This window comes from Mercenaria mercenaria, chromosome 18 (assembly GCF_021730395.1).
Source record: "Mercenaria mercenaria strain notata chromosome 18, MADL_Memer_1, whole genome shotgun sequence".
NCBI classification, from domain to species: Eukaryota; Metazoa; Mollusca; class Bivalvia; order Venerida; family Veneridae; genus Mercenaria; species Mercenaria mercenaria.
Genome location: NC_069378.1, coordinates 55,858,995 through 55,885,842, shown reverse-complemented (window position 1 = coordinate 55,885,842; position 26,848 = coordinate 55,858,995). Strand labels below are relative to the sequence as shown.

The 26,848-nt window shown below is 37.4% G+C and overlaps 1 protein-coding gene across 1 annotated transcript; it reads left to right on the top strand.

Annotated features, from left to right (window-relative positions):
• LOC123538385 (protein jagged-1b-like) lies at positions 1-26,744 on the top strand. Its single transcript, XM_053529875.1, has 11 exons — positions 1-83; positions 6,397-6,450; positions 8,389-8,418; positions 9,311-9,340; positions 10,006-10,149; positions 13,109-13,219; positions 17,448-17,633; positions 20,045-20,209; positions 22,210-22,341; positions 24,291-24,434; positions 26,581-26,744. The coding sequence occupies exons 1-11, from the start codon at positions 62-64 to the stop codon at positions 26,742-26,744; spliced, it is 1,182 nt and encodes a 393-aa protein (XP_053385850.1). The 5' UTR covers positions 1-61.
• Positions 26,745-26,848: the final 104 nt, after the last annotated feature.

Below are 26,848 nucleotides of genomic sequence, written 5' to 3'. Positions count from 1 at the left end.
TACGTATGATATCTAGCATGCCTTTATCTAAGACTATGTAGAATAGTTGGACACCGGCACGATGAGGAGTGGAGAACTATCAGGTAAAAATTAGAATTTTAGTTCGTACATTGTCATTGAGATTTGTTCAGATCAGATACTTTCGAACTCAGCCTGTATAAAATTTTGCAACTGTAAAAGACCTGTATTTTTATTCAAAACTAGTCATGATTATGTCAAATTTACACCTGTAGATTTCATATAACAACACAGATTTTACACCTGTACATTTCAATTAACAACTGTAAAACGACCGTAAAACAGTTCGAATTATGCAAATGAGATACAGCTGTAAAAATGCCTCAAAGTTACAGCTGTAGAAATATTACAGGTGTTGAAGAAGATGAAATTATTTTATGGGACGAAAGTAGAGATACAAAAGTTTAAGGATGAATCACTGGCACCAGATCAGAAAGAAAAATGCCTCCGTACGTGTTTAACCTACCCCTAGGTATTCTATAAGAACCTTTGGTCATGAATGGAAATTAACTAACCCATTTCAATCGGGTATTTCATACCTAAAACACGCAGTTCAGTAAATGTGTACTATTAATATTAAACAAGCAGTAATTTATCTTCCGTTGTGTACCGGTCACATTTCTTCAATACTTTTTATCTTAGAAAAACAAGGGTTTTAGTTTACAGTTTTTTCAAGGTTACACAAAAAACTTGCTTGAACTTCCCTGGTGAAGTTCCGTTCTAGATTACTGACACACTCTGATTGGCTGATGTGAAAATGTATGTAAAGCGTCTTTTTTAACTACACGTGAACGCTAAAATGTTTACATGCAGCATAAATGTGCAAGATGAATTAAAATAAACAGAATAGATGTATACCAATGAAATTTTTCAAATTCAAAATCATATACAAGATGAATTTCATTCATCATTTCGAGTCTTAATCGTAAAACGTGAATATATTGCATTCTGTTTTTGTTTGTTTACATTTCGTTTAACATGTGCACACTGGCCGTGACCTCCAGACCGGATGTTCATTAGGGAGTTCACGCAAGTTTTTTTTCTGTAACGTTGACTAAAGCATAAAATAATGGAGCATCTCTGCAATATGGAATATTGAGACAATGTGACTGGTGCACGATGGAAGATAAATTATCGCTTGTTTAATATCAATAGTACACATTTACTGAACTGCGTGTTTAGGTAGAAATACGCGATTAAAAATGGGTTGTATATTTTCCCGTTCATGACCATGGTTTCTTATAGAATACCTAGGGGTGGGGTAAACACGTACGAAGGCATTTTCTTTCTGATCTGGTGCCAGTGGGATGAATTGTAATTTTCTTGAAAAGGTAGCAATTACTGCAAAAATGGCAAAATAAATGATCTTGTCAGTATAAACGCAGTAATGAAATATGTTTACAGTATAGCATTTGCAAAATTCAAGAGTAGGATAGCTAAAGTGGATATTATGCCTCAGATCTTGTTTTTAAAACTTTCTTTGTCATGAAAACATGTTACAATTTTGTAATTATTTCATTTCAACTGATCAGCTTCAAATATAGTGTAAATAGTAAATGCATGTACATATATGCCCTTTTATAACTATATTACACAATAAAACAGTTGCGCTTACTCCATAATGGTTAAAATTCAAATATTTTAGAAAATGTGGTTTCTTTGTGAACTTCAGTCATATCCGGGCAAATTTAATTAAAGATGGCTGGCAGTACTCGTGTTTCCCTCCAAAAAAGTTACCGCTGTAATTTTGAGACATAAACATTTTACAGCTGTAACTTTCAACTGTAATTTTTACAGCTGTATTTTTTGAGAACTGCATGTTTTAAACCTGTAATTCAACTGTATTGCTGGTCATTTTCAACTTACAGGTCTTTTACAGCTGTAATTTAAAAAAACAGTTCATTTACAGACGTTTTACAGCTGTAAAACAGTTCCTTTTTTCGTACAGGTGTGGTTAAGTCAGCAGTTACAATTGCTTTATAAAATTGACTAAATAGTCTAGGAAATAAGTAATGAGTAGTGAAAATCCGTCCTTCACACGTTTTTGTGTACTACGTTTTAGTGTAGTGCAAGAGTACCAAAACCTCTAATACTGATACACGTTCTAATATCTAAAGTCTGTCCCACCTAATTTTGGACCTCAACTTTGGACTGATATGAAGAAATGGTAGGCTATTTAGAGAATATGCAGATTAATTTTGCAGTTGACGATTAATATAAAATTAATTTATGAACAGAACAGACGGACAAACGAACACATTGCTTCATTATACTTAAACATACCCTATGTTCACCTTAAACTTAAATTTACGTTGTGTCTTTAGATATGTACTTGAAATGTAGAAAATCCTCGTCAGATGTATACGATATAAAAAAGAATTTCAGCTATCAAGAAATTGAAATTATGATATTAAAATGTATTTCTTGATAGCAGTTATTATTATATTGCTAAAAGGTCCATATTTAGTGAATAAGAATACTGTTTCCATGGAAATGAATCAAATAAATTTGTATCTCATTAACTTAAAACGTGTTTGATTCAGAATTGCCTATGAGAATAAAAATAGCAAGCACAGATGTAAGGATAGCGCATGTTTTTTATGTTATAATATCTGCAGAATCCCCAGGGATTGGTTAGAGCCTGGACCCGGCAGGGTAAGGGTATCCGCTTATCCCGAGTGATTAGTAAGAGCCTGGGCCCGGCAGGGTGAGGGTATTCGCGTATCCAGAGGGATTGGTTAGAGCCTGAGCCCGGCAGGGTGAGGGTATCCGTGTATCCAGAGGGATGGTTAGAGCCTGAACCCGGCAAGGTGAGGGTATCCGCGTATCCCAAGTGATTGGTTTGCGCCTGAGCCCGGCAAGGTGAGGGTATCCGCGTATCCCGAGGGATTGGTTAGAGCCTGAGCCCGGCAAGGTGAGGGTATCCGCGTATCCCGAGGGATTATTTAGAGCCTGAGCTCGGCAGGGTGAGGGTATCCGCGTATCCCGAGGGATTGGTTAGAGCCTGAGCCCGGCAAGGTGAGGGTATCCGCGTATCCCGAGGGATTGGTTAGAGCCTGAGCCCGGCAAGGTGAAGGTATCCGCGTATCCCGAGGGATTGGTTAGAGCCTAATCCCGGCAGGGTGAAGGTATCTACGAATCCCGAGGGATTGGTTAGAGTCTAATCCCGGCAGGGTGAGGGTGTCCACGAATCCCGAGGGATTGGTTAGAGCCTAAGAGCGGCAAGATAAGGGTATCCTCGTATCCCGAGGGATTAGTTAGAGCCTGAGTCCGGCAAGGTAAGGGTATCCGCGTATCCCGAGGGATTGTTTGGAGCCTGAGCCCGGAATTGTGAGGGTATCTTCGTATCCCGAGTGATTGGTTTGCGCCTGAGCCCGGCAGGGTAAGGGTATCCACGTATCCCGAGGGATTGGTTAGAGCCTGGGCCCGGCAAGGTAAGGGTATCCGCGTATCCCGAGGGATTAGTTAGAGCCTGAGCCCGGCATTGTGAGGGTATCTACGTATCCTGAGGGATTGGTTAGAGCCTAAGCCCGGCAGGGTGAGGGTATCCGCGTATCCCGAGGGATTGGTTAGAGCCTGAACTCGGTAAGGTGAGGGTATCCACGAATCCCGAGGGATTGGTTAGAGCCTGAGTCCGGCAAGGTAAAGGTATCCGCGTATCCCGAGGGATTGGTTAGAGCCTGAGCCCGGCAGAGTGAGGGTATCCACGTATCCCGAGTGATTGGTTTGCGCCTGAGCCCGACAAGGTAAGGGCATCCGCGTATCCCGAGGGATTGATTAGAGCCAGAGCCCTGCAAGGTGAGGGTATCCACGTATCCAGAGGGAGTGGTTAGAGCCTGGGCCTGGCAGGGTGAGGGTATCCGCGTATCCCGAGGGATTGGTTAGAGCCTGAGCCCGGCATTGTGAGGGTATCTACGTATCCTGAGGGATGGGTTAGAGCCTGAGCCCGGCAGGGTGAGGTTATCCGCGTATCCCGAGGGATTTGTTAGAGCCTGAACTCGGTAAGGTGAGGGTATCCACGAATCCCGAGTGATTAGTTTGCGCCTGAGCCCGGCAGGGTAAGGGCATCCGCGTATCCCAAGGGATTGATTAGAGCCGGAGCCCGGCAAGGTGAGGGCATCCAATTATCCAGAGGGAGTTGTTAGAGCCTGGGCCTGGCAGGGTGAGGTTATCCGCGTATCCCGAGGGATTGGTTAGAGCCTGAGCCCGCATTGTGAGGATATCAACATATCCGAGGGATTCTGAAGATGTAATAACACGAAATGAACATGCGTTAACGCTTTTCTGGTATAAAACGTGTAAAACAACCCTAATAAATGAATCTCTGTGTTAACAAACATTTTTTTCTTCTGTAAAACTATCCCCCAAAAAGTAATAGAGCAGCAGTTAAATGCTACAATGTTCTATTTTATGTATAACTTTGAAATTTAGAAGTCTGGTTTTTGTTTCAATTAATGAAATTGATACAAATATAATTATTACTTATTTTAATAATGTACTTGCTAGTAAATCCTGTTGTATTTCAATTATTTCGTGAAATTACATAGATCTACGCATGAAAGCCATTTTAATGGGAAATTTACTGAACCACATATTGCACGTTTGAAATATTCTATTTTGCATGAAGTATCGCAGTTGGTGAAAATGCATTTATATGATAGGTGGACTTTAAATTTTCTACTAAAAATCAAAAATAAAGCGCAAGCAGTAAAAACAATTCAAACGGGTATGTCACACCGACATAATGTTTTCAGCTTATTAAAAGAATACTAGATCTAAATTTAATATTTAAAAGCATGAACAATTACTTCATGTAGTTTATGCAGTATTATGCATTAGGTTTAAAATAGTACACACTGTATACATGTACAGATAAACACGGTACAGTCCATAAAATAAACACACGTGTTTGTAAATATGGGCGGATTCAAACGGAAGGGGAAGAAGCATTTTATAGAAATATTTCGATGGCAAAATACAAAATATATCGTAACCCCCTGGCCAACCTATAAACCGGGCCAGTCTATTTCATAAGTACAACAATACGGTTGACCCATTTAAACGAGGGGGCCTCCGTGGCCGAGTGGTTAGAGTCGTTGACTTCAAACCATTTGCCCCTCATCGATGTGGGTTCGAAACCTCATTTGGGGCGTAGAATTCTTCACGTGAGGAAGCCATCCAGCTGGCTTACGGAAGGTCGGTGGTTCTACCCAGGTGCCCGCTCGTGATGAAATTGTGCACGGAGGGGCACCTGGGGTCTTCCTCCACCATTAAAAGCTGGAAAGTCGCCATATGACCTAAAATTGTGTCGGTGCGACGTTAAACCCAACAAAATAAAATAAATAAATAAACCATTTAAACGAGTTGTATATAAGTTTGTATAATACTAACTAACTGTAACTATTAATAAGCTTTGATAATGTGGCAGATGAGTCCAATAAGTCCAGGGGTGTTCAAAGATAATCTGTCACAGATCTAGTGTAAAGCAATCGTTGGATTTACCTGTATTGGAAAATAAACAGTGTCGACTGTATTGAGGTCAACTGCCACATTATCAAAGTTTATTAGTACATGCCATTTAATCATGAATATAGCTCTATATGGGAACCTAGTTCATATATTTAGTAACGTTAATAACATTTGATGAGGATTTTATACATTTGAAGTTAATGTCTAAAGATAAAATATTTTAGTGAAAGATGGCCAAATTTTGGATATCTTTAAATATTTTTAAGTTTAAAGTCCATTTCGATGAAAAGTTGAAGTGAATTACCCTGGAAAAACATACACTGGTAGCATGAGGGGTTTACACATTTCATTACTTTCCACGAACGACAAAATAAAACCAAGTCTGTTATCATTGTGGTTACACACAATCCGGATATGTTCAATTCCACAAATCCATATCACGGTTTCTCATGAATTGCATCTTTATAAAGGCCTAAAAAAATTCTGTTTCCGGTAACATGCTCAAAACATTAGGGTAGGTAGGTCGGATTTTGTTTTAGATTTTTTTTAAGTGAGACTTTTCGGAAATTATTTTTGTGTCAAAAATGAAGGGGGTTATCAGCCTTTAGAGCATCAGTTAGTTGATTTCTAACGTCATTGATCATGTTTAAAGCATTAAATAATCAGAAACAAAATGCTATATCATTCTCCAAGGCCATTTGACATTTGAACATAAAAACATTTAGGGCCTTGCCAAATATTTAGGGTTAGTCGGGGTACCGGAAACAAACAATTTTTTACGCCTAAATTTAATATAACGGGCTTTCCGCGCGCGTCAGAGGCAGCACCTAATTTCATATTTAAATACTTATTCGTTTAGAACGAAGTAAACCTTACTAACTGGATAATGTTTCTATAATTGTTTCACAGGAATGGTGTTGGCTTTTGTATTTCTATTTTGCCATCTCAGTTTTGCCGAGAGTGGTAAGTCTGTTTATTATATACCCTAGTATAATCTTTGAGCCTTATGTGTCAAAATTACACATAGTAATCACTTGCCCCTCACTAATATGGAGAATTCTGCATGGTAGGAAGCCATTCAGGTAGATCTAAGTGCTTCTACCAAAGTGCCAATCAATACCTGAAACAATCTCAGGGTCTTCCTGCGCCATCAATATGCTGAAAAATCGCCATACGACCTACATTGTTTCGGTGATACTATAAATACCAAACCATTAACTAATTATTACTGAAAGGTTTGTAGGTCAATAGTCAAGATTATTTGCAAATGATTCCGACACATGTTATATTACGCGACAACAGATTCCAATGCCTTTTCCTCTGTTTTCATTTTAGCAGCTATTGACCGCAAGTAACCAATAGACCGGATATATAGTAAAATCTATATACCGGTGATTATCCTTAATGATTAACTTAATATAAAAAAGGTATACATTGTGTATCTGTCAGAATAATTTGTATGTTTAATATATTGATAATGTTACACATAAGCTATTGAAAATCGAAACGAGCAAGTGAAGAAAGTCTGACTTTGGCCTTTAAGGGGACACAATCAAAGTTTTACTTATTTATAGCTCAGATAGTGCTTGACTCCCTTTTTGTGCTATATCATTGCTGTGATTATCGTTGAATTGCTGTTTATTATAGGCTTTGGTTCATTTCTGACTGATTTGGGTTCATTATGCTGATAGCTGGATCCCAGCATCACACATCATGTCATATACAAAAGTTAAAGGGAACCAGATATTTCATAGAGCAAGTACTCGTAGTAAAACGCTATGTTTAAATTTGGACCAATCAGAAACAAGTTCTATAAATAGCATGTCTGCTAGGGTATAAATAGGTAGATGGATGACAGAGAGATCATTCTGTATCCAGCGATCGAAGAAGACACATCGAGGATTCAACTAATAATCTATCCCAGTACCTTGAGGAAGTTATTGCAACTACACTGTCAGGGCGGATAAATTATTAAAAAGAAAACGTTTGAAGTTCGTAGACTAAAGAAGAGTTCAAAATTTCAACAAGGTTTCGAGCTATAGGACCAGTGCATAGGAGTTTTACCTTAAGGGTAGTTGAAGGCTATAGACGATAGCATATAGGTTGAGAATCGGGAAGCTGAGACAGTTACCCAGAGTTTGGTAATCTACTGAGACAGTAGGTGAGTTCCAGCTTATAGACAGTTCAGCGGTATTGGCGAAGTACAGCCAAGGCATCGGGGATATACCTATATGGTACTTGAATGTTACATATGATAGCATATAGGCGCTGAGCATTCCAGGAGTCAGGGCATTCATATAAAGTTATAACTTCAATTAAGAGGACAGAGGCCGAGCATCTATGCGATAGGACTCGTATGTTGTTGATTCAAAGACATTGTCTGACGGGAACTTCAACAAAAAGACCAGTCAAGTACAGAGTCTCCAGCGTGTAGGAGTTTGAGCTAAATTGAAAATTGTTAGTTTGAAACATTTAGTGATTTAACTGATCCCTGAAATTGTCTAGCTCATAATTAAAACCATTTACGAATTATTGGTACACGAATCATTTAGGCAAAGTAGCCAGAGGGAAATTTTATATACGAGATATTTGGTCTCGCCAACTTTACGTTTTAACAAAGGACATTCTATTTCGTTTGTCAGCTAGTCTAAGACATAGTCACCTTAGAGATAGGACCCATTTCATTGTTCAAGATACTAAAGGCGTAGGCACTTCCCTGGGTCATATAACTCGTATCCTGACAGTATCCAATTAAAAGATTATTAACTATCCGCTAAATAACATTACACTCAAAGTTGTGGATAATCTCCGCTGCAGTACGGGAGCTTAGTTTATATTTTTGATATTATTTTTTTATGGTAATAATGATAATAATTATTATTATTACTTCCTTTTTTTCAGAGCAGCAGCTACACCGATTAAAATCATCTGGTAAACAAAACGTTTCTTTTAGATTTTTTTGCAGAACTAGTAAAATGTAAATGATATGTCTGATACAATTTATTCTTGCACGCCTACAAAGATGCAGCAACGAGAAATCATATACATAAAGAATTGGCGACATATTAAAAGAAATCCTGCTATCTGTAATATGTAGTCCACATTAATTACTTGCCCCTCACCGATATAGGTTCAAAACCTCGTGTTGGGTGTAGAATTCTTCATGGTAGGAAGCCATCCAGCTGACCTACGGAAGGTCGGTGTCTCTACCCAAGTGACCGATCGTGCTTGAAACAATATCCGGAGGATCCTGGGGTTTTCCTCCACCATCAAAAATGCTGGAAAAGTCGCCATAAAACCTACATTGTTTCAGTGATACTAAAAACCCCAGAATATTACACACTTCCTGAAAAGCTTTTATGTCAATAGTCAAAATCATTTGCAAGAGGAGCAATAGTTTTGACACGTATTTTATTAGGCGACAACAGTTTTCTACACGTTTTTTCTTCTGTTTTCACTTTAGCAGCTATTGACGGCATCAAACCCATAAAAGTTATGGTGATTTGTTTATGGAATCATGTAGCAACATCACATAAGTTAAAGTCAAGTCTTACGATCAACTGTAGGTTTACATAATGTTCAGAGTTATTTTATTTGGCACACGTACAATGGGCACGCGCATGAAAATCAAAACATTGGGTAAAACTACGGGGCAACCAACCGCATAGTAAATTCGTCTATATAATTTTTCTTCAGTTAAAAGATTATCAACTCTAAGCTGACTAACATTTCACTCAAAGTTGCACAATATATCCCCTGGAGCGAATATATCGATATCATGATACAAATAGTTTATCAGTTTCTAATTCTGTTTTTATTTCAGAGCAGCAGTTACGCCGATACTTGTTTTCTGGTAAAAACGTTTCTTTAACTTTTTGAAGAGCTAGTAAAAAGCACGTGCAATGTCTGGTTTTGTCTATTTTTGAATACTTACAAAGAAGCAACAGATCTATATATAAATTAAGGAATTGGCCACATATAAACAGAAATTCTAATAACTATATTAGCACTTACTTTGTCTACGTTTATATGAAAACAATGTCTGCACGAGAATTTCGTGGTTTGGCAATAATAAATAAACACTTCTGAGAATTAATATTGTATATTTAAATAAAATTAAAAGAAAATACATCGTAATGGCAAGTCATATCTTAAATTGTGTCTAAGTCACGACTGGGTTGTTTAACTGGAACAAAACTCTGTAAAGTTAAAAAAGTTGCAACTTTTTAGTAATCCAAACTGACAAAATCGTTATGCAAATGTAGGAAAGCACTGGTGTCCTACACGCGTAGCTTCTTGATGAAACATTTTGTATCATGATAGAGCCTCTCTAAAAGGAAAGCATAATTTAATCAGTTGTTTTGTTTTAGAAATTGCTTTATTTTTGTTTTCAAAATTAAAGAACAAAATATTCAATTGAATGTATGAAAAAAATTAAAACAACATTTTTGACATTACGTTATATAAAGTTGCTGAATCAAAAATGTCCATGTATGATACAAACTGATTTAACATTAGACTTGGCAGGAAATGGAAGTAGTTGGGCCAGCTGTGGCCAATGTTTACATGGTTCATGCTCATACGGAACATATAATGGCCATTTCACCAGGGTTTGTAGATGTCATGACGGATGGACAGGAGATGCTTGTGATAAACATATAGGCAAGTTACTTATACATATACATCCTGCGTTTGAAGTAAAAGGATAAGGGTGTAGAAATGAGTTTTGATTTTTTCGATGAGTTACTATCTTTACTGTTACTAATGTATAAGATTCACCAGAACTGGAATGCTTGTTTTACACTCTCTTTTAATTAAGGCTTATGACTCATGTTTTAAGCTGTAAAAAAGTGTATGTTCCAAGGTGTTAAGTGTTTTTTGGCACCTGTATATTGGTGTGTGTTCCAATGTGCTAAGTGTATTTGGTGCCTGTAAATTGGTGTGTGTTCCAATGTGTTCATTGTTTTTGGCGCCTGTATACTGATGTGTGTTCCAAAGTGTTGGGTGTTGTTTGGCGCCTGTATATTCGTGTGTGTTCCAAGGTGTTGAGTGTTGTTTGGCGATGTATATTGGTGTGTGTTCCAAGGTGTTGCGTGTTGGTTGGCGCCTGTATATTCGTGTGTGTTCCAAGGTGTTGGGTGTGGTTTGGCGCCTGTATATTGGTGTGTGTTCCGACGTATTGGGTGTTGTTTGGCGCCTGTATATTGGTGTGTGTTCCAAGGTGTTGAGTGTTGTTTGGCGATGTATATTGGTGTGTATTCCAAGTTGTTGGGTGTTGTTTGGCGCCTGTCTATTGGTGTGTGGCGTTGTTTGGCGTCTGTAGACGGGTGTCTTCTCCAAAGTGTTGAGTGTTGTTTGGCACCTGTATATTGGTGTATGTTCCAAGTGTTGGGTGTTGTTTGGCGATGTGTATTGGTGTATGTTCCAAGGTGTTGGGTGTTGTTTGGTGTTTGTATATTGATGTGTTTTCCAAGGTGTTGTGTGTTGTTTGGCGCCTGTAAATTGTTGTGTGTTCCAAAGTGTTGGGTGTTGTTTGGTGCCTGTATATTTGTGTGTGTTCCAAGGTATTGGGTGTTGTTTGGCGCCTGTATATTGGTGTGTATTCCAAGTTGTTGTGTGTTGTTTGGCACCTGTACATTGGTGTGCGTTCCAAGGTGTTGAGTGTTGTTTGGCGATGTATATTGGTGTGTGTTCCAAGGTGTTGGGTGTTGTTTGGTGCCTGTAAATTGGTGTGTGTTCCAAGGTGTTGGGTGTTGTTTGGTGCCTGTAAATTGGTGTGTGTTCCAAGGTGTTGAGTGTTGTTTGGAGCCTGTATATTGGTGTGTATTCCAAGTAGTTGATAAAAACATTGGAAATGAAATTGTCATACACACAAACTTGTTCTAATATGAAAAAATGGCCAGTTATATGATAGAATTTGGAGAGAATGTAAAACGATTGCAGATAAAATAGTAATTTTAGACATTTTTGAACTTTTGACCTTGCGTACGGCCTTGAAATGACCTTGAGTGACCTCAAAAATATAATATGTTTTTACACATTGTTAGTTCAGATACTTGTATACAGTTAAGTTACAGGGTTTTTCTTCATAAATTATTTACATCCTTATTTTTAAATTTACCTATAAAATCTTAAAATGGCGGCCATCTTGGACGCCATCTTGGATTTCTCGGTCCGCACCAAAAACTTGCAACTTATGCTGGCAGTCCGATACACTTCAGACCCTGCCAAACATTTTGGTATATAACATGTTTTGTAACTTTTTGTGGCTAGGTTACTCATTAACTAAGCCATTTATTAGGTTTTGCTGCTCAACTATGAGTGTTATTTGGCGACGTATATTGGTGTGTGTTCCAAAGTGTTGGGTGTTGTTTGGCGCCTGTATATTGTTGTGTTTTTCAAGGTATTGGGTTGTTTGGCGCCTGTATATTGGTGTGTGTTCCAAGGTATTGGGTGTTGTTTAGCGCCTGTATATTGGTGTGTGTTCCAAGGTGTTGCGTGTTGTTTGGCGCCTGTATATTGGCGTGTGTTCCAAGGTGTTAAGTGTTGTTTGGCGATGTATATTGGTGTGTGTTCCTCGGTGTTGGGTGTTGTTTGGTGCCTGTATATTGGTGTGTGTTCAGAAGTGTTGAGTGTTGTTTGGCGCCTGTATATTGGTGTGTATTCCAAGTAGTTGAGTGTTATTTGGCGATGTATATTGGTGTGTGTTCCAAGGTGTTGGGTGTTGTTTGGCGCCTGTATATTGGTGTGTGTTCCGAGGTAGTGGGTGTTGTTTGGCGCCTGTGTATTGGTGTGTGTTCCAAAGTATTGGGTGTTGTTTAGCGCCTGTATATTGGTGTGTGTTCCAAGGTATTGGGTGTTGTTTGGCGCCTGTATATTGGTGTGTGTTCCAAGGTATTGGATGATGTTTGACGCCTGCATATTGGAGTGTGTTCCAAGGTATTGGGTGTTGTTTCAAAGTGTTGGGTGTTGTTTGGCGCCTGTAAATATGTGTGTGTTCCAAGGTGTAGAGTATTGTTTGGCGCCTGTAAACCGATATTTGTTCCAAGCAGACTCGGTTTGACTGAGTCTGTTTATGAGAGGTAATTAAATATGCAACACCCCTTACGCTCCCTAGCTCCGGTTTAAGTTGAATTCTGTTACAGTGTAACCGTGTGTACTCCATGTTCCCAAAGGACCAGAAAATATAACAACACACATGTTGTAAATGTAACTCAAAGCAGGATTTTCCAGTTTAGAATGGTAGAGCAAAACATTTTTAGTGTTTTACTATGTACTTTTATGAAGTTATGTCAGTAAGTTCAGACAAAAATAAAAAACAACACCCACTCGTAACTTTCATTTGTTGTAGGTATGTTTTTGTATTTCAAATGAAAGAGATTTTATTTTAAGCCTTTCCCCAGATTACTGTCAAATCAAATTTATATCTGGATAATGTGGTCAATCTGATTTTGTGCTTCAATGGTCGATAACCTGAGAGCTCCATATAAATAAAGCTAACAGTTCGGATACCTTTGCATCTTTTTATATATCTATAAGTTATGCAAAAATGTTGGCATGTCTACGAATTCAAGGAATGTAATACAGACACGTTTTTATAGTGAGGACTGTGTTTTTACAGCTGACGATGGACGATGTCGCCGTGCTTCAGACTGTACCACAGTGACATGTAACCAAGGTGATAAAGTAGTATGTTACCTCAACACAGTATGCGCATGTGTTCCAGAAAGAAGTATGTACACAACTACTTTCTTACTAATTTGAAATATAGCAATAGTGTCTGAACTTAAGACCATTTAGAAAATAGAGCCATCTTCGAATACCTTCCATGTTTGAAAGAAAAGTCATCTGGCAGAGTTCAACGGCCGAAATCTAGCGTAGTCCAAAACTGCGACGGCCAAGTTATGAGTTTCTAGTATTCTAAATATAGAAGATTGGGACCAGTTAAGTTTTCCCGGGAAACTTACGTGGCTGTTCTTTGTGCTTAAGGTGGAATGCGCCTATTTTGAAGTTACTGGGTTTCGTTTCAACATTTTGTTTAATATAAAATTCAGCATATTCCTCATAGACTGCGTATTTTACTTTTTTGATATTTCTGTAACTTTTTTCTCTGCAAACCTTCAAACACGACCATTGACGTTCGTCTTTTATGAATCATGATTTCACGTCTGTCAGACTATTTTCGTAATTAGCTCTATTCATTCAACAAATATCGATTTGCTTGTTATTAATTATATTTTCATTTAAAAACGCCTTTAAAATGGTGTATAATTTGTGGAGATCATTTAAATGTTAAAGTCGATATTTACGTTAAAGTGACGTCAGAGCGACAAATATGACGTTGAGTTTTGAAGAAAAAGTTTGCTTTAATCTTGTCTTATGTAAAACCCAAACGATAGAATTTGAGAAAAAACTAAAATGATGATGAAAACTTTATTTTCTGTTGATTTATAGAATTAAATTATGGGGTCACCGAATTCATTTTGCGTAAAATTACATAACGCTACCCCTACCCCCAAATCACAACATAGCTTAGTTTACGTGTTTTTCTGATATATCTCTTTTCAAATCTTAGTACTTTACACTCTCATTCTTCAGAGGCTCACTGCAGACGTGAAACGAATCCTGGTACGTGATTAAGGGGGTTTTCTTTTTAAAAGAGGTCTTTACAACTGTAAAACTGGCGACCGGTGCGAAATGGTTTCAATGCAGAATTTTTTACATACGCCAATGCGACAACTTTGCGTAAAATACTGATCATGTTATTTTTAAAAATCGCTTAAAATATATTTCTATATAATAATGATTATTTTTCATCCTTTTCTTATTCAAAATACAGTAAACAAGTTTTCCGTTGTAATACACTGCTAAAATGAAAAATTTATGCATATGAAATTGTATATATAGTTCGGAGTTTCACACTTGAAACATAATTATTGTAAAATATCATAGTTCAATATTATATAACAAGTTCAAATATTTTAAAGTTTGTTATTTCAGACATATACCCATTGACTTAGCCGCCCCGCCACGGGAGTAAATGTTGTTTGAATCTTGTTTTTCTTTTTATTATCCCTAACACTCCCTCGCACGCAAGCACGCACGCACGCACGCACATCCCATAAGATGACCATAAGATTAGTTGCCATGGGCATGCCCGGTTAATTACCTGCTCCACGCAAATACGGCAGAATTCGGTTTTAAAGGTCAGAGCTAATTTTTCATGCTTTTGATATTTTATACCACATGCGCTATTTGAAATAAATCATAACTTCTATGATTTCCGTAATCATGATATAAGAGATACTATCCCTAGGTTACATATACGCGTTAGCGTATCCTTATAAACCTCCGATGAATGTTGAAAATTGTTACATTCTGAATATTGACACCTAAGACGCTTATTAATATAAAAAGTGAATCCTTACACATACACGTACTCGTACAAATCCTAATATCTCGTAAATAAAGCAGGGGTTGCAAGTTTGAGCTTCCAGTCCTCCGTACAAAGTTACGATTCTTGAGTCGCACATACAGATAATGGCAACATAATATTACACATGTTTAACATTTGACCGCTGTAGAATTACAGCGAGTCTCAGTCACAACGGTTGTTCGTTTTCTTTCTTTCGTTCACCCCACCCGCTGAGCTCAATAGAAGGAGCGCAGATCTATGAATCGTGAGTTCGATCCCGGGTAGGGCATGCCGACTTGATAGAAGGCACGTGTTCGAAATCATTCGTCGTCCATCTCTGATTTATGTGGTGAAGTTGGAAGTTACTTGGTTAGAATACAGAATCCAGGAACACTAGCTAGGTTAACTGCCCGCCGTAACATAGAAAACAGCGCTAAACCCCAAACAAACAAGTTTTGTTTTTTTTTATTTCGCGGAATATTTAACAGTTTTAGTAGGATGTTTACTCATATTTGTGGTGTTTGATATGTTTCTGCTGTTAGGAAAAAGTATTATATATGAATAACCTTCTTTACACACATATCCGGAGAGCTAAAACCTCTTTGCAAAGGATCGCGTTTCTATTCTAGCCAAGTTACTAAATACATTTACCTTTTCAAAAGAGATTTCACAGATGTAACTTTGATCTATTATGGAAGGAATAAAATTAACCTGTAGTTAATAAAATATGAATTACATGCCATAATTCTGGATCTAATGATGAAACAAAAATTTGGACATTTGAAAATGCTGCCAATGTTAGACCTGTGTGCACTTGTATCAAGCGGAAAAGGAAGGCGATGTTGTTATACTTCAATAGGAATCGTATCAATATATGCATAAGACTCTAAATAACTGGTCTTTTTTCAAGCAATATATATGGGCAGTTCCATGAGTGACATGTAGTCCAAATACTTAGACGTGAAAAAGTTGTCATTTGACGTTCAACATCTAATATTCTGACATTTTACATTTTTACTATCAAAGCCTTTTTCGACGTTTAAACGGATACTATGAAAGAAGTGTAGCATAAATTCGATTTCTCAAACATAATAAAGTCGGTAAACTTTGTACCTAGATGAAAAAAGATACCTTTGCTTCTATTCTGCAAGGTTAAAATGATTTACAATCCATTATTATCCACGAAATGTCGCTTCATTTTTTTGACATCGAATGTTTACATTTGCCGTGCCACCATCTTGTTTCGAAATTGAAAGTACCAATTAAATTTGATCGGCGGTAGACGAAAAAATATTTCCCGCCAAATATTTTCATTGTAATTTTGATTAATTTTCATCATAGTTGTATATTTTCGATTTGTATCTTTATAAATTTTAAATGTCTCTTTTGAAAATTGAAAGATTATTGACATTTGTATTTTCTCTGTATGGGATAGAAAAAAGGTAACTTTCGTTCAAAAAATAATTCCAATATGCAAATCATGTTTACATCTGGAACACTCTCGGTTATTACCGTGCCGCTATTCAAAATTTTCAACGGACTGCATACTGTATTTATTAATCGGATAATTAATAACAAATAAGGTAAAATATTACTTTTAATTGCTGCCATAATGCACATTTATGATTTTTCTTCACACTCTACGTAAAAGTTTCAGTCATTTTTGCAAGAAAGTCGTTAAAAAACCTTCGGATCAAAATTCAAATCTGAAGCGATTTTTGTGCTATACGTTATATCAGTTCGATATTAAGACCTGACATAACATGGAAAGTAAAAAATGTAAAATATCAATTAAAATGAACTTATAAAGTGATATGAGTTATGTCAGGTCTTATATTTAGGACTGGAGTGACATGATACAATTATTGCAAATTACTTGAAAATCATTGTTTTCTTTATGTTCGGGCAGAAACTAGAAACTAGGATATTGTATTTCATTATTTAAGGCGAACAAAATTCTACCATATTTTACAAGTAAATGTTATTTCTGTTGTCATGGCAATCGAATTTCAAAAGCACCCATGCATATTGATAATTTAGAGGTGTATAGGTAAAAAGCCCTTGATAAAACCAAAACTACCGGATTACGTTATTTTTCAGTAAAATCATTTAAAACTATTTCTAAATATTCGAATGTATGATGTTTAGCTAGTGATACGCATAATTTGTCGCAAAAATGACATGAAAAGTACACACATTGCAGGACAACGTCATATTGCTGTCTTGGCGTTCTTAACGTCACGTCCTTAAATGCCTTCGTAGACGTAGAATGTTCTTCATGAATATTTTGTTATCTAATTTATTTTTTTTTGCCACTAATACAGGTTTTGGCATGGAATGACCCATGTATATTCCAAGCGCTGTAGGTCACACCATGACCCTTTACGACACAATGTAAAATCAGCTCATAAATGTCTCTAGATTGAAGTGGTTGTATTACTTAAGTTCCAGTGCAACTACATGATAAAGATGTCACCAAAATGTTAAGCATAGGCCCGACTTGCATCTTAACATAGTTTAAAATGAGTATGTTTTGTTTAATCAGGTGGACACTCTATCAAGGACAGGAATATGCACTCAATGCAGCCTATGTCTATGTCTAGCCAGTCACATTGTGGACAACACCATTGTATTCATGGTTCATGCCACTACAGTCAGCATAATGGCGTAGAGTATTACCGTTGTACATGTAAACATGGGTGGACAGGGAACGCATGTGATACATGGATAGGCATGTTATATTTACATGTTAGAAAGTTACATTAAACGTAGTGTAAAGGGCGGCAAATTTTGTTTGCAATCTTTGCATATTAACAAATTTACTGAAACGCGAAATTTTACGACTCTTGTATCATAGCGGTTGAGAAACCAGGCAGTAAGGATGAGAAATAACTACAGAGTGTTTTACAAAGTTTTATTTGTCAGTGCGACTGTGAGAGTGGCAAAACTTTCATCTCTACAAAATCATTGAAATACATATGATTATCATCCTTTAAGGTGTCAGATGTATACATAACTTTTTGATTTCACCTCTACAAAATTATTGAAACACATATGATTTTCACACTTGAGGATGTCAAGTGTATACATCAGTTTATGACTTGGCCGGAACAAATCCATTGAAACAATTATGATTATCACCCTTAAGGAATCAAGTGTATACATAGCAATAGGATTTCACTGCTACAAAACTATCGAAATACAATGTTTATCACCTTTGAGGATTTCAGATATATAGATTTATATATTTTATGCTTTATAATTTAATCTCCACAAAAGTATTGAAACACATGTCTATCGCCCTTTAGGACGTCAGCTATAAGCAAAGTGTAAAGATTTCACCTCTGCAAAACTGTTAAAACACATGTTTATCACCCTTAAGGCTGTAAAGGGTATACATAACTTTATGATTCCACCTCTACAAAACCTTTGAACCACATATGATTATCACTCATCAGGATGTCAAGTGTATACATAACTTTATGATTCCACCTCTAAAAAATCTTTGAACCACATATGATTATCACTCATCAGGATGTCAAGTGTATACATGGCTTTATGATTTAACCTTTACAATACCTTTGAACCATATATGATTATCACTCATCAGGATGTCAAGTGTATACATATCTTTATGATTCCACCTCTACAAAACCTTGAACCACATATGATTATCATTCATCAGGATGTCAAGTGTATACTTGACTTTATGATTTAACCTCTATAAAACCTTTGAACCACATATGATTATCACTCATCAGGATGTCAAATGTATATAAGGCTTTATGATTCCACCTCTACAAAACCTTTGAACCAAATATGATTATCACTCATCAGGATGGCAAGTGTATACATGGCTTTATGATTTCACCTCTGCAAAATCTTTGAACCACATATGATTATCACTCATCATGATGGCAAGTGTATACATGGCTTTATGATTTAACCTTTACAATACCTTTGAACCACATATGATTATCACTCATCAGGATGTCAAGTGTATACATAACTTTATGATTCCACCTCTACAAAACCTTTGAACCACATATGATTATCACTCATCAGGATATCAAGTGTATATAAGGATTTATGATTTAACCTCTATAAAACCTTTGAACCACATATGATTATCACTCATCAGGATGTCAAGTGTATACATAACTTTATGATTTCACCTCTACGAAACCTTGGAATCACATATGATTATCACTCATCAGGATGTCAAGTGTATACATGGCTTTATGATTCCACCTCTACAAAACCTTTGAACCACATATGATTATCACTCATCAGGATGTCAAGTGTATATAAGGCTTTATGATTTAACCTCTATAAAACCTTTGAACCACATATGAGTATCACTCATCAGATGTCAAGTGTATATAAGCTTAGATCCAACCTACAAACTTGAACAGTGATTATCACACATCAGGATGTCAAGTGTATATATGGCTTTATGATTCCACCTCTACAAAACCTTTGAACCACATATGATTATCACACATCAGGATGTCAAGTGTATATAAGGCTTTATGATTTAACCTCTACAAAACCTTTGAACCACATATGATTATCACACATCAGGATGTCAAGTGTATATAAGGCTTTATGATTTAACCTCTACAAAACCTTTGAACCACATATGATTATCACACATCAGGATGTCAAGTGTATATAAGGCTTTATGATTTAACCTCTACAAAACCTTTGAACCACATATGAGTATCACTCATCAGGATGTAAAGTGTAAATAAAGCTTTATTATTTAACCTCTATACAACCTTTGTAGCGCACGTTTATTACCCTTGAGGATGTCAAATGTATTAATTGACTTTATGATTTCATCTCTACAAAACATTTGAAGCGCATGTTTATGCCCTTCAGGATGTCAGCTTTTTACAAAGTTTTAATATTTTACCTTTTCAACTTGAAACAAGTATGTTTATCGTCCTTATACATATATAGCTTTAAGATTTCATTTCTAGGCAGTAGATTTATTTTGGCATTAAGCGCATATATTACGGCCATGATACAAATTGACAATAAACTATTAGATAAGTATCTACATGAGTTGTAATCCATGTCAGTCCGGATCATTTAACAGTTAAACGTGCTAATAAAGAATGAATTTCATCACATCAGGAAACACAGATATGACAGGAAACCATGGTTCTAGTCAGGCCAACTGTGGACTTCACCAATGCATACATGGGGACTGTTCCTATAGCATGCAGAATGGCATTGAGTTTTATCACACTTGTAAATGTCATTATGGATGGACAGGGGACGCTTGTGATAAATCGACAGGCAAGTTATATAGTATTCATACTAAGTTATATAGTGTACAAACTAAGTTATACAGTGTACGTGCCTAATTGTATGGTGTATATACTATGGTATGAAGTGTACATAGTAAGTTTGGAAAGTTATATAATAAAAAGGTCTCTATGTAATACCCTATTAACATGGAAATTGAGGCAGAACTTTAGGTGTAGGGAAAAGGTACTGAGCTGTGCGAAGTGCCCGATGTATAGATATCTTGTGGCGGGGTTCTAGTATAACTCTAGATATAGGGAACTGGGGATGGGGCTTTAGACAGTACCCTAGGAATAGGGATCTAGATGCGAGGCTTTACGCAACACCCTAGATGTATTGAACTGGAAGCGGGGCTGAAGATAATTCCTTAAGTGAAGTGAGCTGGTGGCGGGGCTCTAGGTAGTACACTAGGTATAGGGAACTGGTAGTGAGGTAGGATTCTAGGTTTTAATCTAGTTATAGGGATCTGGGGGTAGAGCTCTAGTTATAGGGAACACATGGCCCAAAGTAGTGCCCTATTTAGAGAGTATTGGTGGCAGCTCTCTAGGCAGTGCCCAAGGTATAGGTAACTCTTAGCGGGGCTCTAGGTAGTATCCAATGTATAGGAGACTAGGTGCGGCGCTCTAGGCATTACCCTTAATATAACGAACTGCTGGCGTGCTCTAGGTAATGCCCAAGGTCGGGAAACAGTGAGAGGGCTGGGTGAGGGATCTAGGTAGCACACTAAGTGTGCGGATAGGTATGTGGTGGATTGGCAAGTAATGGAGGCGAGGCTTTAGTTAGACTCCTAGGCAAAATGCTCTAGGCAGTACCCTTGGTATTGGGAACTACTGACGGGGCTCTAGGCAGTGCCCTACGTATAGAGAACTGGGAGCGGATCTGTAGGCAATACCCTAGTTATTAAAAAATGGAGATGGGGCTCTCGGCAATGTCCTAGGTATAGGGAGAGGGAAGGCACTCTATGCAGTGACCTGGGTATAGAGTACTAGGGGCGGAGCTTCAGGTACTGTCCAGTGTATAGAGACGGGTCTCTAGTCAGTGTCCTTTGTATAGGGAAATAGAAGAGGAGGTGCTCTAGGCAGTGCCCTATAAGGACCTGGGGACGGGACATAGCAATACGATAAACCATTTTTGTCATGTTGGTGCCCCTGGCGACAACACGTGTCTCTGTCGTGTTAGTATCCTATTTTGTCGTGTCCTCGTGCTTGCAGTTGCGCCATTAGACAACACAAAATAGCATTCCGCCTTGTTGTCGTTCTGTCTTGTTGACACGAAGACACGGCCAAATATTTGTCGTTGTGTCGCCTTCCGGTTGACATACGCAGAAGGACATATATGTCACCTTGAATAGCAATGGAAATTACATTTCTTCGTCTACTACTAGTAATTAAATGAAATATTAAAAAAAGGATACTATCTTGTCTCGGTGGATGAAACGATCCTCCATACTGTGGTATAACACTGACCATACAATTAGGATCATTTTAAGTATAAATGCTTCAACCTATGTTCATTTACCAGCAGTACATATTCAGTACAGGAATATATCCAATACCTTATATGAAGGAACAGAAACGATAGCTGAACTTAGGGCAAGCCTAGGTAAAATGTAAGACAAAAGTAAATATCCTCCATCCGTTAACCCTTACCATGCTGGACACGATTGGTTCTGTCTTTGCGACCAGCGTAGGTTACGATCAGCCTGAACACACATCCGTGCAGTCTGGTCATGATCTGCACTGTTCGCTGTTCAGCCAGTATCATTTTGGTAAGCATCCCTTTTAACAGTTAATGGTACTGTCCAAATTGGAAGATGGACAAGTTCATTATAGAAATTTAGCAAGGTAAGGGTTAAGTGTATGATTCCTTAGTCTTGCACTTGATGAGTCATATCACGATCAGGTAAGGTGGCGTAATTATTGAGTATAGATGCAGTTCACGGATCCTAGATATTTTAAAGATAACATGAATTGATAAAATGATTCTTCTAGCTGCACAGACGACCCAGAGTTCTATTGTTCATCAACATCATTACTATGACCCCGCGTGTAATAACCATGGACAAATGACGTCGTCGGGATGCAACTGCCATGACTCATGGTCGGGCGATATATGTCAATATCGTAAGTATGGTATTATAAAAGCATTAAATCATCCATTTTATTATAACGCAAACAATATAAAATATTTTCACACTAAATTGTTTAGGCCTAAAAAATTGTTTTATCCCGACCAACCCTAAATATTTGGCCCGACGTAAATGTTTTTAAAGCCTTGGACAATTTGTTTTCAACTTTTTTAAATAACTGTCAGTGATGTTAGAAGTCAATGTACTGATGCAAAACACCCTTATTTCTATTCATTTTTGACACAAAAGTAATTTCTCAACATAACCCCCCCTCCCCCCCCCCCCCCCAAAAAAAAAACCAAAAACATTCCGACCTACCTACCCTAATGTTTTTGAGCATGTTACCGGAAACAAACAATCTTTTTTAGGCCTAACATTGCTTATGAAGGTTTTGACTTTTATAACAACAAGATCTTGAAAAAAAAACATATGCAAGCTTCATCACATTTGAGCTATGCTGTAATACAACTGATATTAAGCCACTTTATTACAAATAAACGTATTGAACTGATAAACATGTCGATGACGCTATAAAGAAATAAAATTGTATCAAAAACAAAATAAAGTACATTAATTGTATGACTTTCATCCTAGGATCACGGTACCTTAGGCATTGTCTTTGTTGTGCTATTGAATCGCTCTAATTAGCCTTATTTTCTAAACCCGTCGTATATATTGAATCTTATGCTCCTAAACCACTGTGATGGGCATAGTATCTGATATTTACATTGAATTTCTTTATTTAGTCTTTTGGTCCTAAACCATTGTGATGGGCATAGTATCTGATATTTACATTGAATTTCTTTATTTAGCCTTTTGTTCCTAAACCATTGTGATGGGCATAGTATCTGATATTTACATTGAATTTCTTTATTTAGCCTTTTGTTCCTAAACCATTGTGATGGGCATAGTATCTGATATTTACATTGAATTTCTTTATTTAGCCTTTTGGTCCTAAACCACTGTGATGAGCATATAGTATCTGAAATATTCAGCACTGTGATTATTTAACCGAAGATACTACCGAATTTATACAAAAAAAAAACGCCATAATACTGTGCGGCACGTATTAAACCACTTCGATGCGCTTACAGCCCTATGTTATAGTCTTATACTAGTATTTAACAGTACGTGCTCAAACAATTGTGATGCCAAAAATACCATGGGCTTACCGTGAATTTGTCCCCTAACCACTGTAATGCGCATAGTTATGATAAAATAAAGAAAAGTGGAAACTTCACAGGTCGCTCAACACGACAGAAACGAAAATGTTGCAGGCTCCTGTTCATAGACGGTAGTGGAAATGCATGCTACCGTCCACGCCCTCTAGCCCCGGGTTGAGCAGAACTCAACATTTACACATGCTAAAAGTACAAAAAGCAATTTAGAGACATCCGCAGATGTATTCAAACGGCAGTGAACATGGAACCTTCAATGATACACGTGTTGAGGCGTGTAATTCCATGAAGAGCGGCGTTTGGTCCCCAGATAAAGTGAAGGGTTTGCCCCAAACGAGAAAACAATGGGCAGAACTAAACAAACTGGAATTTAGGAAGGGGATCTGAGGTTATGGAGCCTGCGTATCACAGGAACTGTCAAAAGACAAAATTAAAAAGCAGGCACCATATCCAAGGGGTAATTATACAATACCCAAGGCTATGAAAGCGGGAGTATTGGAACCACCCAGGCCGAAATGGTCATGTTGAGAAACTCAACAGTACCAATAACACGACATAAAAGTCGTGCTGAACGATCTGAGAAGATCGAAATATAACAGCCCTAGTGTCTGGTGTTTACATTGTTAACCACTTATCTGCAAGATTAGGGTACATGATCAATCTTAAAATAAAATAAAATAAATAAAAAAAAAAAAAAATGAAAAACAACAACAACAACAACAACAACATCAACATCAAAATGTGTATATTGAATTCCTTTACTTAGCACCTGGATCAGGGCACTATGATTACTGTCATCAACACTGTGCACATGGGGCATGTGTCGGATACAATGGTAACAATGGCTATTATTACAACTGTAAATGTGACCACGGCTGGCATGGTTCTTATTGTACGCAGGAATATGCACGTAAGTGTGGACACATTGTTTCAATTTTTTTTCTTCACATTTTACATTCAATAAATGTTGATTTGTAGCTCACCTGAGCACAAATGGTACTTCGTGCATGCACGGGCAAATTGTGTGATATTTATTGAAATAAGTAATAAAAATGCAAGTATGAAGTTGCAGATTCTCTATCCAGATTCACACCTCTGCCTTGAACAATGTACGGAGGGCGCAACGTCTTGAAGCCCAACACAACATAACTCTTTATCATTATTCATCTTATCAAACTAATTTGTAAATAAAAAACGTAAACGCAATGACATTGTATTGTATGTAAAGAGAAATCAAGGAAGAAACCTTTTTACACAATCGTGGACCGAACAGCAGTAATACAATTCTGCCCGCTCGTACACTTACCTTCCATCAGGTATAATATTCAACCTGCATGTGCAAATCAGAGATGTACAGTTTGGTACAATATTTCTTCTACTATTGTATCGTGTATACTCTTGACTAGCCTTTGTTCAGACCGTATGTTTTGTTCAAAGGAGATAACTCCTAAGGCTATTCAAATTTTGTATAATTATGTCCCTTGTCTTCTCAAAACATACGTAGATAATCAGAGCCAAGACTGATGAAGTCAGAATTTTTTACAGAACTATTTTTTTCCTAAAATAAAAAAAGATTAACTAGTTGGTAGCCAGACTAACTCTTGACCCACATCGTACACCATATGCACAATCGCTATGAAATATCTAGACTTCAGTTTTAAACGCGTAGATTTACTTATATGCTTTTTTTTTATATACACAAGGATTTACTACATACACAGCTGACAAGGAAACTCTCAACTATCAATATAGTCAGTCAAACATCGACTATAATAATAATAATAATAATAATAATAGATTTTAACTAGAGTTGTCAGAGGAGTGACTAATTATACCCACACAATAAGACCTTGTCACAGAACTAAGCCAATGTCAAAGCCGAACTTGCTTGACCTTTGACCTACTGACCTCAAAATCAATAAAGGGCATCTGCTGATCATGCTCAACCTTCAATGAAGTTTCATGATCTTCGGCCAAAGCTATCTCAAGTTAATGTCCGGAAAAGGATTAAAAGTTCCCGGTCACTCTTGACCTTTGGAACTCAAAATCAATATGGGTAATCTGCTGGTCATGACCAACTACCTAACTACATAACTATTAAGTTTTGCGATCCTAGTCCCAAGCATTCTGAAGTTATTGTCCGAAAACCGTTAAAATGTTCCGGGTCACTGTGACCTTGACCTGTGACCTACTTACCTCAGAATCATTAGGGATCATCTGCTGGTCATAACTTATCAATTTTCATGATCCTAATCCCTTGCGTTTTAAAGTTATCATCCGGACACCGTTTAGCTGTTTCGTGTCTGATTGTGACCTTGACCTTTTACCTACTAACCTCAAAGTCGAACTTGACCTGTATTTTATCATGTTACATCTGTGTACATAAGTTTATGATTCTAGACCCAAGCGGTCTCACTTTGACCTACTGACCTCAAAGTTGAACTTGACCTGTATTTTATCATGTTACACTTCTGTACAAAAATTAATGATCCTAGACCCAAGTGTTCTCAAGTTATCATCCGGAAACCGTTTAACAGTTCCGAGTACTGTGACCTTGACCTTTACCTACTGATCTCAAAGTCGAACTTGACATGTATTTTCCGATGTTACACCTATGTACCAAAAATTATTTAAATCGGTCTAGCCTTTCGTGAGTTATCATCCGGAAACCATGAAAACCAACGGACAGATAGACGACCGACCGGCAAGCTCACTTCTATATACCCCGCCATCAAACTTCGTTTTGTAAGGGTATAAAAACGAAAAGTAATAAATATATTTCAATTGTTTTGTATTAGGGGCTTACTAGGCCAGACGATTAAGGTCGCAGACTTAGACTCCCTCTTAACTGATGTGGGTTCAAGCCTCACCCTGGGGCGTTGAATTCTTCATGTGAGGAAGCCATCTGGCTGGCTTACGGAAGGTCGGTGGTTCTATACGGGTGTTCGCACCTTGTGTCGTCCTCCACCATCAAAGCTGGAAAGTCGCCAAATGACCAATCACTCGGTGTCGGTGTCACAATAAACGCAACTACAGCAACTGTTTTGTATTTACAGCACATGGGACGATACAATGTCACAATACTTACTGTGTTCACGGGACTTGCGGGTATCATTACGATCAGTCTGGGCATCGGTGGAATTACCATTGTGTCTGTCATCATGGATGGGATGGCAAGCACTGTGATCAACAATTAACAAGTAAGTACCCAATGACTTAAAAGCTTCACACCGGAAGTAAAGGAACTAAGGTTTCTCTGATGAAATTTAAGTTTTTATACGCAAGCTTTTGTTCTATGTTTAGTATAAGTTGTTTTATACAGTG

What these genes read in the sequence shown, in the direction of transcription:
- LOC123538385 (XM_053529875.1), top strand. Translation starts at nt 62, where the DNA reads ATGAGGAGTGGAGAACTATCAG. An exon ending in CGCTTGTGATAAATCGACAG is followed by an intron (nt 20,210 to 22,209) that starts GCAAGTTATATA and finishes TGATTCTTCTAG; the next exon opens with CTGCACAGACGACCCAGAGT. An exon ending in GGGCGATATATGTCAATATC is followed by an intron (nt 22,342 to 24,290) that starts GTAAGTATGGTA and finishes TCCTTTACTTAG; the next exon opens with CACCTGGATCAGGGCACTAT.